This window comes from Schistocerca gregaria, chromosome X (assembly GCF_023897955.1).
Source record: "Schistocerca gregaria isolate iqSchGreg1 chromosome X, iqSchGreg1.2, whole genome shotgun sequence".
NCBI classification, from domain to species: domain Eukaryota; kingdom Metazoa; phylum Arthropoda; class Insecta; order Orthoptera; family Acrididae; genus Schistocerca; species Schistocerca gregaria.
Window position 1 is genome coordinate 46,306,094 of NC_064931.1, and position 14,635 is coordinate 46,320,728.

At 43.1% G+C, this 14,635-nt stretch overlaps 1 protein-coding gene across 3 annotated transcripts in view; it reads right to left on the bottom strand.

Moving 5' to 3' along the window:
* LOC126298573 (prostaglandin E2 receptor EP4 subtype) overlaps positions 1 to 14,635 on the bottom strand; it is a 566,300-nt gene that overhangs the window by 428,228 nt on the left and 123,437 nt on the right. For all 3 annotated transcript variants that reach the window (XM_049989942.1, XM_049989944.1, XM_049989943.1), the window contains exon 2: positions 11,072 to 11,455. In XM_049989942.1, coding sequence (XP_049845899.1) covers positions 11,072 to 11,455 — 384 coding nt within the window. The remainder of the gene's footprint in view (positions 1 to 11,071; positions 11,456 to 14,635) is intronic.

Here is a 14,635-nt window from a genome sequence, read left to right on the forward strand (position 1 = left end):
CTTGTTTTATTTTCGCTGGTGTTCATCTTAGAATCTCTTTTAAGGCACTATCCATTTCATTCAACTGCCCTTGCAAGCCCTTTGCTGTCTCTGACAGAACTACAATATCATCGGTAAATCGCAAAGTTTTTATTTCTTTTCCCTGACCTTTAATTCCTTTGGAAATTGCTCCTTGGTGAAATATATAGATGGGTGATATCTGTAATATGATGACGTACCTTATCGTTTTCACTTCGAATACTTTCCTCTATTTCAGTTCTTATCCAGTAAACTAGTCACCTGTTGATGATATGAAGTGCTGATTTTGTCTTCCCTCACGCATAATGAAAGTGCCGTGTCATACTGTGGTTTTTATAGTATCGTATCCAGGAGGAGAGAGAACCAAACTCCCGCCAGTCGTCCCGATTTACCAATTTCGGAGTTTCCGTGCAAACCATTTCAGAGGAATGAAAGTAAGAATTGTTACGTCAACAAGATCATAGTCTGTTCCTTCCCACATCCGCGTTCAACAGATTTGGCTCAGCCCCTAATGCCCCTGATTTCGACGTTTATGGGACTTTAAACTCTGCAGGGCGAGGGGCCTCAGTTGTCAGAACAATGGACTCGCACTTTTGAGGAGTGAGATTTGAATCCGAGCCCTTGCATCTCGATTTAGGTTTCAGTAGATTACTAAATCACCTGCGATGAATGCCGGATGACTCCTTTAGCAAGGACACAGGCTAGTGTACTCCACAACTAGCTGTTCTTTACTTTACGTCGGAATGAGTGAAGGGAGTGTAAAAGTTGGGAGACAAGAGCTCAAAGATCCCCAGAGCGGTCTCCTACAAGATTGGCGTCCTGCAGCTCTTGAAGGACTGCTATTAAACTATGGGAATCATGTCTTCACAGACACATCTAAGTAATACTTCCTCCCGGCTCGAGTCCGCAGTGACAAAAGACGGGAGATAATGAGTGTACAGCAGGAACTTCCTTGCCGCCGAACTGTTTAGGGTCTGGGACAGTACCCCACTCTGCATTGCTCGCTCGATACGCCTCTTCCTCTTAGTCAAATAGACACCGCTACACGTTTATGAAGACTGCCTGCGCAGAAATGGCGGAACTGAGACGTTTCTGATAATGGGTCAGCCGAAAGTAGCTCCTGAGGTTTTTCATGAATGTCCGTGTGTGAGTGTATGAGGCGCTACTTCAGTGTCTGAGGGTACTTCAAATTCTGACCTGAAAAATATAGACACAGTGGATACTCAGAATTGAAACAATAAATCCCCTGAAAATTATAGGTATGGAGAGGGAGGTGGTGTCACAAGGAGCTCCTGAAAAAATCAGATTAACTGTGATTGGGGGATTAGAGGGGATGGGCGATACCACACGATACATAATGACTTTACTTTCCCCTCAGCTGATATATAGTAGCTATAAGCAGTAGTTTAACTGCAGTCTTCAGACACCGATAATTCATACGGAGTTAGCGCCAGATGTATCGAACACGGATGTGGGAAGAAACCGGCTATGATCATGCTGACGTAACAGTTCTTTCTTCCATTCCTCTGAAGTGGTTTGCACGGAAACATCGAGATACGTAAATCGGGATGACTGGCGGGAGCTTGGTTCACTCTACTCCTATTCATATAATTAACACACTTTGAAATATTAAGTATTTCAAAATTTGTGGTTTATAAAACTATATAAAATTAAATTTCAGTGGTAAGTGAAAAACACAGAATTCCCTCGGATTTTATGAAATTCCTGAAACTCCTTGAAATGCACTGATTTTTTCTAGGTAAAATGTAATTCCCTGAGAATTCCCGATTTTCCAGAAGAATCGCCACCCTGATAGAAGATGATTTTGTGTAACGGAGAAAAAAAGTAAACGAGCGAACCAAAAACAGGGTAATAAATAACTTTACTCATGACGGAGCATAGGCTGAGATTCATATTTGTCAAAAGTTTAAGCACGATTTTAATTTGTCAGTAATGCTAACGAAATATAGAAATTTATAGACTTCGATTGTGATGAAGTCGCGGGTCTTTATAACGAATCTGTGAGCTGTGTAAGTGCTTGCAATTTGCCCTTAAATTTTGTTGCACGGCATATAGTTACTTGGGCTTCTGACAGAGACCATTACTGCAATCCGCTAGTGCCGAAACGTGTCCAGTAGTACCGGAAACGTTGTAGTGGGAAAAACGGGGACACTCCGACTTCATTCTTTGGATACACTGGTATGCATTAAGAAGATCCTAAGAACAAGTTAGCACAATTATCTGTTCTCAGTTGTTTGTGCAGTTTTGTTACTCATTCCTTTTTATATATTTTAATATTTTACCAAACTGTTGTGTAATGTAGGAGGCCACTCCCGCAAGTCAGATATCATTTGTTAAATTCGAAATGTCTGTTATGGCTGTACGAAATGCATTCTACTCCATGCTTTTCCCAGCACAGTAGCGATTTTGGTTGTCAGCAATTTTTCTTGTAACAAAACCATTTGTACTTAAATCTTTTAGAAGTAGCGTCCACACGCCCACCAAGGGACCGCAAATCCGTCACGTACACTTCCTGAAGGCAAGAAGGGTCTTCAGTGTCGATCGAGTGGCTTGACACTGCTTCATTAATCCCAAGCTACACTCGTCTCGTGCCTAATTCTTACGCAAGTAGTATGAAAATGAGAAAATGAATACAAATGTATCTGCAGCAGGGATGGCCACACCACACACGTGTTGGATGTGTGCACCGCGTACGGACCGACGTTCGGCCCCGTCTCGGCTTTGCTCGGTCATTCTCGGAAGTACCTGGTAGAGCGCCGCATTTCATTTAGTACTGCGGTGCGGCTATTTTCGGTCGGTTCTACTCTCTTCATTTCGGCAAAATCGTGAGGTCACCGCTGTAACCCTTCGCTATTTGTCGGTGGTATGAAAGACGTCCGCAAGTCCAGTAGCTGTTCGCAATTTTTTAGTTGTGTACTTACTGCGACAGAACGGGCGGCTTTTTTCTGTTACTATCCATCTGTGTGCTTCCATGTTGATGGCCGGTTGGTACACCACTTCACACACTTTTACACAATCTGTATACTTTTACACTGTGATAACGAAACTTTGCCAGCGTCCAGCATGTGCTATACAACTGTTGCTTGTTACAAAGATCTTGACAAAATATATGACATCGCCCTACTTTTCTCAGATATGTTATTTGTTTTTGTTTGCATGTATCAAAGTCGATATATGGGAAAATACTTTAATCAGACTGGCGTTAACATTAGAGGTCAAAATAAAATAAATTAATGAATGAATTACTACAAGAACAAACTCCAAGTTATCTGACGTCTTATCCCTATTCGTATACTAACATATAACACAGTTAGTTTATGACCAAATAGTTTAATCGAGATTGACATCAACACGAATGCCCAGGAATAAAATAATACAGTGTTTTAGTACTTGCAATGAAATGCAGCTGTTTGTGAGTAAATTTGTATGTAAATTTAAAACAACGTCCGCAACAGCATCTGCCATGGCATCATACTTGCTAATTATTTTATTCCTCATCCGCATATCACAGATTATAGCACTCAAGGTGCCACGTAATAGTGACCTATTTAGTTTCGTAAGCAAAAAAAAAAAGTTTTTCACACATATATCTTGATGGAAATATTGTAGCACTTTTGCAACATCATTATGGAGACATGGAAACTCTACCAGAGGAAAACAATGTAGACATACTGGACAGTTTTAAAGTAAAAAGATTTGTTTTTAAAACAGAAATTGCACTGCAGAGCAATCAGTTACATGTGAACATACGCAGTGGCAAACTGAAACGCCAAGCCGGCTCGAAAACAAATGTAAGGTTGTCAGTGTCCTCAAAAGTTTAGAGAACTATCCTTATAATTCTTTCTAAGGCCACAACGCATTCTTCAGATCTCGTGCTTTCCTTAACGCCAGTGTGCTTAGGTAACTGGACTATTTTTGGAGGAACTTCTCTCTTCTACAATGCGATTTTCTTTTTGAATACATCCCTATCGAGTCTCTCACCTTGCAGTGTCTTACTGTTGGCAGTATGCAGTGAAGTTCACATAACATGCGAGGTCTAAAATCAATTCTTGGTGTTCTAGTTTTGGTTCATACTCTCCTAATTCCTTCATAAATTCATTAATAGCGGGTTTTAAATCGAAAAATCTTTCTAGGCATGTCCCTTGACTTGACCAACTACTATGGGACTTAACATCTGAGGTCAACAGTCCCCTATACTTGGAACTACTTAAACCTAACTAACCTAAGGACATCACCCACATCAATGCCAGAGGCAGGATTCGAACCTGCGACGGCAGCAGTCATGTGGTTCCGGACTGAAGCGCCTAGAACCGCTCGGCCACCGCGACCGGCAACTACTTTTCAGTAATATATAAATTATCCACACTCTTCGTTCAGTTCCATCAAAAACTGTTGCAACCGACAGTGGAATAATGTGTGCAACTTCAGGAATTATTCTATTCATACCACCGATTTCTCCACGGGCTCTATACCTGCCATTAGCACACAATGCTTCTTGAAACTGATCGTGGCGGCGAGTACGAACTGGTGTCATGTCACAGACGCTCCAAGGAGCAGGCGAAAGGGACGCTTCAGTAGGTACTGCGTATTCACATTGGCGGTATATCCACCTCGTATAGCAAGCTTCCCATTGCTCTTGACATGACGTACAGCCTTACGACTTCACATTGAGCCATCGTCATCCCTGGCCTTCAAGTTACAAACATGTATACTACGCATGCAAAATCACAGTTTGTGGCGGAGAGTACTTGTTCGGTCTCTTGATCCTGAAAATCTCACTAATTGGTCGAGTGTCTCCTCGATTTCACTCACGGAGCTCAGTGCCCCCCGTAAGAGTCCTCCTACCACGGAAACATGAAACATCACTGGCAGTTCTGGGAACCGAGTCCAGGACCTCCACATGGCAGTCAGCCTCGCTGACCACTCAGCTGTTAGAGGCGGACGTATACTTGTAGGTAAGAGGAGTCAATATGTTGGCTGACACTTCCAGAAACGTACGATCTCGCAGTTTTAACAGTAATACACATCGTAATGCACAGTTTCTCTACATCTACATCTAAATCTACACTATTACTGACAGAGGGTTCATCGAACCACCTTGAAGCTATTTCTCTACTGTTCCATTCGCGAAAACCGCGCGGTAAAAACGAACACTTTAATCTTTCCGCGTGAACTCTGATTTCTCTTACTTTATTTTCATGCTCATTTCTCCCTATGTAGGTGGGCGCCAACAAAACATTTGCGCTCTGGGAGGAGTGAGTTTGTGACTGAAATTTCATGAGGAGCTCCTACCGCAACGAAAAACGCCTTTGTTTTAACGAATGCCATACCAGTTCGCGTATCATATTCCTGGCACTTTCTCCCCTAATTCGCATAGTAAAACACGAGCTGTCCTCCTGTGAACTTCTTCTGTGTTCTCCGTCAATCCTATCTGATGCGGATCCCATACCGAGCAGCAGTACTCCGGAAGGGAAAGGATGCAAATAGCTTGTGTAAATCATTTTGCAATTCGTTTTGATATTACAATGGCTTTACAAGACGATAAATGACAGCATCATCAGCAATCAATCTAAGAGGGCTGCTCAGATTGTCTGCTAAATCTGTTTTACTCGACGATTTTCCGTCAACTACTACTTTCTGAGAATCACGACTCCAGTCGCGCAACTGAGACGAATGCCGTAAGCTCACAGTTTCATTAGAAGTCGTCTGTGAGGAACGGTGTCAAAACCTTCTAATAATATTAACAATATGGAATCAGTTTGACATCCTCTGTCGACAGCACTCATTACTTCGTGAGAAGAGAGAGCTAGTTGTGTTTCACAAGAATGATATTTTCTGAATCCCTGTTGGCAATTCATAATGTTCGAACACAGTGTACGTTCCAAAATCCTACTGCAAATAGACGTTAGTTATATGGGTTAGTAATTCAATGTATTGCTCCCATTTTCTTTTTTGGCTACTGGTGTGATCTACGCAACTACCCAGTCTTCAGTTACGGATATTTCGACGCACGAAGAGATTGTGTGCTAAGTATGGAGCTATTGTATTCTCTGAAAGGAACCTGACTGCTGTACGATCTGGACCAGAGGTCTTGCCTTTATTAAGTGATTTAAGTTGCTTCACTACACCGGGGATCACGTGGCAGTTGTTCTTGTATCAAATTCTGGAATATTTCCTTCGTATCCTTTGGTGAAGGAATTTCGGAAAACCGAGTTTAGTGATACGGCACTGTTATCAGTAACATTACCATTTCTATCCCGCGGTTACGTTACTGATTACGTTTTGCCGCTGTTGTAGTTTACTTATAACCCCAATCTCTGAGTTTTTCCTAGATTTAGAAATAGAGTTTCGTTACGGAAGCTATTAAAAGCATTTCGCATTGATGATTGCGCTAATTTCCGAGCTTCTCTAAAACTTCACCATTCTCTAGGCATTTTGCGTTTTTTAAATTTGCATGTTTCTTCCGTTGCTTCGGCATCAATTCTGACCTGTTTTGTGTGCCTTCGGGATCAGTATCATCTGTTATGAATTGATTTGGTATATATCTCTAAATTGCAGTCGATACTTAGCTGAATTTAAACCTGATCTGGTGTACATTTGTATAATTAAATTAAGAGTGCAGATTGTCTCTTAGGAAGCCGTCAAGCGAATTTTAAGAGATTTTTTAAATAGGTATATTTTGCGTTTAATTTTTGTGAATTTGGAAGCTCCGGTGTTCAATCTTGCTACGAAACTTTGTCTAAAAACCTGGCAGAAAATCCAAAGAGATTCTGGTAATATGTGACGTATGATAGCGGCAAGAAACAATCAATGCCTTCTCTGCGCGATAGCAATGGATATACTATCGAAGACAGTCCTGCCAAAGCAGAGTTACTAAACACAGCCTTCCGAAATGCCTTCACAAAAGAAGACGAAGTAAATATTCCAGAATTCGAATCGAGAACAGCTGCCAACATGAGTAAGGTAGAAATAAATATCCTCGGAGTAATGAAGCAACTTAAATCACTTTATAAAGGCAAGTCTTCTGGTCCAGACTGTATACCAATTAGGTTCCATTCGGAGTATGCTGATTCATTAGCTCCATACATAACAATCATATACAACCGTTCGCTGGACGAAAGATCCGTCCCAAAGACTGGAAAGTTGCACAGGTCAAACCAATATTCATGAAAGGTAGTAGGAGTAAGCCACTAAGTTACAGGCCCATATCGTTAACGTCGATACGTAGCAGGATTTTGGAACATATATTGTGTTCAAACACTATGAATTACCACGAAGAAAACTGTCTGTTGACACACAGTCAACATGGGTTTAGAAAACATCGTTTCTGTGAAACACAACTAGCTCTTTATTCACATGGAGTGTTGAGTGGTACTGACAAGGGATTTCAGATCGATTCTGGATTTCTGGGAGGCTTTTGACACTATACCACAAAAGCGGCTTGTAGTGAAATTGCGTGCTTATGGCATATCGTCTCAGTTATGTGACTGGATTTGTGATTTCCTGTCAGAGAGGTCACAATTCATAGTAATTGACGAAAAGTCATCGTGTATAACAGAATTGATTTCTGGCGTTCCCCAAGGTAGTGTTATAGGCCCTTTGCTGTTCCTTGTCTATATAAACGATTTGGGAGACAATCTGAGCAGCCGTATTAGGCTGTTCGCAGATGACGCTGTCGTTTATCGACAAATAACGTCTTCAAGAGATCAAAACATATTGAAAAACGTTTTACAAAAGATATCTGAATGGTGCGAAAATTGGCAGTTGACCCTAAATAACGAAAAGTGTGAGGTCATCCACATGAGTGCCATAAGGAATTCGTTAAACTTCGGTTACTCGATACATCAGTCTAATCTAAAAGCCGTAAATTCAACAAAATACCTAGGTATTACAATTACGAACAACTTAAACTGGGAGGAACACACATAAAATGTTGTGGTTCAAAAATGGTTTAAATGGCTCTGAGCACTATGGGACTTAACATCGGTGGTCATCAGTCCCCTACAACTTAGAACTACTTAAACCTAACTAACCTAAGGACATCACACACATCAATGCCTGAGGCAGGATTCGAACCTGCGACCGTAGCAGGCACGCGGTTCCGGACCGAGCGCCTTAACCGCGAGACCACCGCAGCCGGCCAAATGTTGTGGGAAAGGCTAACCAAAGACTGCGTTTTATTAGCAGGACACTTAGAAAATGTAACAGATCTACTATGGAGAGTGCCAACACTACGCTTGTCCGCCCTATTTTAGAATACTGCAGCGCGGTGTGGGATCCTTACAAGATAGGACTGACGGAGTACATCGAAAAAGTTCAAAGAAGGGCAGCACGTGTTGTATTATCGCGAAATATGGGGAGAGTGTCACAGAAATGATACAGGATTTGGGCTGGACGTCATTAAAAGAAAGGCGTTCTTCGTTGCGACGGGATCTTCTCACGAAATTTCAATCACCAAATTTCTCCTTTGAATGCAAAAATATTTTGTTGACGCCGACCTACATAGGGAGAAACAATCGCCTCGATAAAATAAGGGAAGTCGGAGCTCGTGCGGGAAGATATACCGGGTGATCAAAAAGTCAGTATAAATATGAAAACTTAGTAAACCACGGAATAATGTAGGTAGAGAGGTAAAAATTGGTACACATGCTTGGAATGACCTGAGGTTTTATTAGAATATATATATATATATATATATATATATATATATATATATATATATATATATATATATATATATATATATTGCTAGACGCGTGAAAGATCTCTTGCGCGCGTCGTTTGGTGATGATCGTGTGCTCAGCAGTCACTTTCGTCATGCTTGGCCTCCCAGATCCCCAAACCTCAGTTCATGCGATTATTGGCTTTGGGGTTACCTGAAGTGGCATAGGTATCGTGATCGACCGACATCTCTAGGGATGCTGAAAGACAACATCCGACGCCAATGCCTCACCATAACTCTGGACATGCTTTACAGTGCTGTTCACAACATTATTCCTCGGCTAAAGCTATTGTTGAGGAATGATGGTGGACATATTGAGCATTTCCTGCAAAGAACATCATCTTTGTTTTGTCTTACTTTGTTATGCTAATTATTGCTATTCTGATCAGATGAAGCGCCATCTGTCGGACATTTTTTGAACTTCTGTATTTTTTTGGTTCTAATAAAACCCCATGTCATTCCAAACATGTGTGTCAATTTGTACCTCTCTACTACATTATCCGTGATTTATTCAGTTTTCAAATTTATACTGACTTTTTGATCACCCGATAGGTTCGTTCTTTCCGCGTGCTATACGAGATTGGAATAATAGAGAATTGTGAAGGTGGTTCGATGAACCCTCTGTCAGGCACCATCTGCAGCTGGCTGCACCTTTTGCGCCTCATAGTATCCGGAACGACCTGTTCCACATCTGGAATGACTCCTCCCAGTAGGCACACAGAGTGCACAGTGGATTACTTCCCGTCCTTGGCAGCCATAATCGTACGGCGTCCCATTACGTGGCTAACGTTGCAGCTCCCAAGTACCAGTAATCCCACCTTCTGTGATTGCCCAGACCTTGCAGGCCGAGAGGCTTCCCCTGAAACACGCAAGTGACTGTAACTGGCTCAGTGTGTTTATCAGACACAGTCAGTTCCTGAAACCTGTTCAGCAGACGAACCGGGGAGGCACTCTGGTGGACCCCCTGACATGTCTTTCGCTGCCTGCAGCACCTTGGGACGACCTCAAACTCGACAACTGGTGAAGAGTCAACCTCAGTGAGGGCAGCACCCAGGTGGCCACAATAGTGCGTCGATCAGTGACTGGGATACCGTCGCATCTCCACGTCCGGCCCCACACAGTGATGCCAATTGGCAACAGCCTCAAGATGCGTGACTGAAGTCAGCACCACCTGTGGCTGTGAGCAGAGAGTCACCAACTAAAACAGCAATCGCGGTTCCTACCAGTACTGAAGTCAGTACCGAGAGAGGTGGAGCAGTGATTAGCACACTGGACTCTCATTCGGAAGGACGACGGTTCAAACCCGCGTCCGGCCATCCTCATTTAGGTTTTTCGTCATTTCCCTATATCGCTTCAGGCAAATGCTGGGATGGTTCTTTCGAAAGGGTACGGCCAATTTCCCCTTCCCTAATCCGGTGGGACCGATGACTCCGCTGTTTGGTCCCCTATCCTAATCAACCAACCAACCGATACACTAAATACAGCTTACATTTGCTCCAGCCAGTTACTATAATGAGGAACTGTGTCCGATAAATACATAAACACGCACCAAATTTAGGTGTTTAAACTAAAGAGCACAGAGGAATTTCACAATAAGTCACATCTTATGAGAAGATCACAAACAAAGTGGTGTACTTCAACGTGCTACCCCGCGACGAAAGCACCACTCGACTTTCTCTTCTATCGTCTGCCACTGGAATTGGATGAACATCTCTATGAACTTTCCCCACCAATTCTTTCTGGTACGAATCCCAGATGGACGACAAATACTGAACTGCTGCTCGGAGAGGAGTTTTGTAAGCTACTGCATTTGTGGGTGGACAACATTTGCAGAAGATTCTCCCAATGAATTTCAGTCTAGCGTTTGCAGAAGATTCTCCCGATGAATTTCAGCCTGGCATCTGCCTTTCTTACGACTCGTTTTACATGGCCGTTAATCTTTAAATCGCTTCGCACGCCGCATCTCAGACATTTTATAGATGCGAGTGTTTCCAGGATTTGTTCGGCAACCTCGAAAGCACAGCACACAATAATGGAGGGTGCAAAGATTTTGGCGACGATTTTCCGTGGTCGAGCAGTTATATAGGTGCTTCAGTCCGGAACTACGCGGCTGCTACGTCGCAGGTTCGAATCCTGCCTCGGGCAGGGATGTGTGTGATTTCCTCAGATTAGTTAGGTTTAAGTAGTTGTAAGTGTAAGGGACTGATGATCTAAGATGTTAGGTCCCATAGTGGTTAGAGTCATTTGAAACATTTTGACGGTTTTTCACCACTGTCGGAAGCGTAGCGCGAACCGCGTGCAGGTACTTACCATTTGGTAGAAGAAGGGGTGCGTGAGCGCGAGCCAGCGCTCCACAGCCATGACGATGGCGACGCAGCCGGAGCCGAGCCCGAAGAGTCGCCAGAGGACGCGCACGACGCAGGACCAGTACTCGGAGAAGTACTCGCAGGGCAGGTAGAGCTTGAGGTAGAGCTGCAGCAGCATGCCGGTGAGCGCGACCAGGTCGTTGGCGGCGAGGCAGCGCAGCATGAGCGCGTGGCGGCGGTGGCGCGCCTGGCCGCGCAGGATGAGCAGCGCGGCGACGTTGCCCGCCACGCCCAGCACGTACGTCAGGGTGATGGCCAGCTGCCGGCCAGGGCCCAGCTGACGCCGCCCGCACCCGCCCTGCGCCGCCGTAGCAAGCGTCGCGTTCATCTGCCGGCACACAGCGCGCGCCCCATTAAACTCCCCAACTGTGATGACTGCATTTTACATACACCAACAGAATGTGATAAATACTATCATCCGAGGACAACTGCTACTAAAACTAAACTCCGTCAGAACAGGCCTCGAAAGACCCGATGGTACCGAGCGACCGACCGACCGCCGTGTCATCCTCAGTCTAGAGGCGCCACTGGCTGCGGATACGAAGGGGCAGGGCTGGCCAAACGATACTCGCGTTCGAACAGGCTCGAAATTTCCCGGTACGCCTCAGCGTTCGATTCAGTATTGAGTTCGTTCGAACAATGACGTATTGACTCGCGCGGCGCGAGTGCAAGGTATACGCAAGAAACTACGAACGAGCAACAACAATAAGTTATGGCTCTGCTTAAAATTTGACAATTTCGTTGAACATTTGAGGAAATAGTGTTAAATCCTACCACGGCACAAACTACTACTGCGTTTGTACAAATTGACGAGTTCTCTTACACCACCGATATGTTGTTGTTGTGGTCTTCAGTCCTGAGACTGGTTTGATGGAGCTCTCCATGCTACTCTATCCTGTGCAAGCTTCTTCATCTCCCAGTACTTACTACAACCGACATATTTCTGAATCTGCTTAGTGTATTCATGTCTTGGTCTCCCTCTACGATTTTTACCCTCCACGCTGCCCTCCAATGCTAAATTTGTGATCCCTTGGTGCCTCAGAACATGTCCTACCAACCGGTCCCTTCTTTTGTCAAGTTGTGCCACAAACTCCTCTTCTCCCCAATTCTATTCAATACCTCCTCATTAGTTATGTGATCTACCCATCTAATCTTAAGCATTCTTCTGTAGCGCCACATTTCGAAAGCTTCTATTCTCCTCTTGTCCAAACTATTTATCGACCATGTTGCACTTCCATACATGGCTACACTCCTTACAAATACTTTCAGAAACGACTTCCTGGCACTAATCTATACTCGATGTTAACAAATTTCTCTTCTCCAGAAACGCTTTCCTTGCCATTGCCAGTCTACATTTTATATCCTCTCTACTTCGACCATCATCAGTTATTTTACTCCCCAAATAGCAAAACTCCTTTACAACTTTAAGTGTCTCATTTCCTAATCTAATTCCCTCAGCATCACCCGACTTAATTCGACTACGTTCCATTATCCTCGTTTTGCTTTTGTTGATGTTCATCTTATATCCTCCTTTCAAGACACTGTCCATTCCGTTCAACTGCTCTTCCAAGTCCTTTGCTGTCTCTGACAGAATTGCAATGTCATCGGCGAACCTCAAAGTTTTTATTTCTTCTCCATGAATTTTAATACCTACTCCGTATTTTTCTTTTGTTTCCTTTACTGCTTGCTCAATATACAGATTGAATAACATCGGGGAGAGGCTACAACCCTATCTCACTCCCTTCCCAACCACTGCTTCCCTTTCATGCCCCTCGACTCTTATTACTGCCATCTGGTTTCTGTACAAATTGTAAATAGCCTTTCGCTCTCTGTATTTTATCCCTGCCACCTTCAGAATTTGAAAGAGGGTATTCCAATCAACATTGTCAAAAGCTTTCTCTAAGTCTACAAATGCTAGAAACGTAGGTTTGCTTTTTCTTAATCTTTCTTCAAAGATAAGTCGTAAGATTAGTATTGCCTCACGTGTTCCAACATTTCTACGGAAGCCAAACTGATCTTCCCCAAGGTCCGTTTCTACCAGTTTTTCCATTCGTCTGTAAAGAATTCGCGTTAGTATTTTGCAGCTGTGACTTATTAGACTGATAGTTCGGTAATTTTCACAACTGTCAACACCTGCTTTCTTTGGGATTGGAATTATTATATTCTTCTTGAAGTCTGAGGGTATTTCGCCTGTCTCATACATCTTTCTCACCAGATGGTAGAGTTTTATCATGGCTGGCTCCCCCAAGGCTGTCAGTAGTTCTAAAGGAATGTTATCTACTCCTGGGGCCTTGTTTCGACTCAGGTCTTTCAGTGCTCTGTCAAACTCTTCACGCAGTATCGTATCTCCCATTTCGTCTTCATCTACATCCTCTTCTATTTCCATAATATTGTCCTCAAGTACATCGCCCTTGTATAAACCCTCTATATACTCCTTCCACCTTTCTGCCTTCCTTTCTTTGCTTAGAACTGGGTTTCCATCTGAGCTCTTGATATTCATACAAGTGGTCCTCTTCTCTCCAAAGGTCTCTTTAATTTTCCTGTAAGCAGTATCTATCTTACCCTCGTGAGATAAGCATCTACATCCTTACATTTGTCTTCTAGCCAACCCTGCTTAGCCATTTTGCACTTCCTGTCGATCTCATTTTTGAGACGTTTGTATTCCTTTTTGCCTGCTTCATTTACTGCATTTGTATATTTTCTCCTTTCATCAATTAAATTCAATATTTCTTCTGTTACCCAAGGATTTCCATTAGCCCTCCTCTTTTTACCTACTTTATCGTCTGCTGCCTTCACTACTTCATCCCTCAAAGCTACCCATTCTTCTTCTACTGCATTTCTTTCCCCCATTCCTGTCAATTGCTCCCTTATGCTCTCCCTGAAACTCTCCACAACCTCTGGTTTAGTCAGTTTATCCAGGTCCCATCTCCTTAAATTAGCATCTTTTTGTACTTTCTTCAGTTTTAATCTACAGTTCATAACCAATAGATTGTGGTCAGAGTCAACATCTGCCCCTGGAAATGTCCTACAATTTAAAACCTGGTTCCTAAATCTCTGTCTTACCATTATATAATCTATCTGATACCTTTTAGTATCTCCAGGGTTCTTCCACGCATACAACCTTCTTTCATGATTCTTAAACCAAGTGTTACCTATAATTAAGTTATCCTCTGTGCAAAATTCTACCAGACGGCTTCCTCTTTCATTTCTTCCCCCCAATCCATATTCACCTACTATGTTTCCTTCACTCCCTTTTCCTACTGACGAATTCCAGTCACCCATGACTATTAAATTTTCGTCTCCCTTCACTACCTGAATAATTTCTTTTATCTCACCATACATTTCACCTATTTCTTCGTCATCTGCAGAGCTAGTTGGCATATAAACTTGTACTACTGTAGTAGGTGTGGGCTTCGTATCTATCTTGGCCACAACAATGCGTTCACTATGCTGTTTGTAGTAGCTTACCGGCATTCCTATTTTTTTTATTCATTATTAAACCTACTCC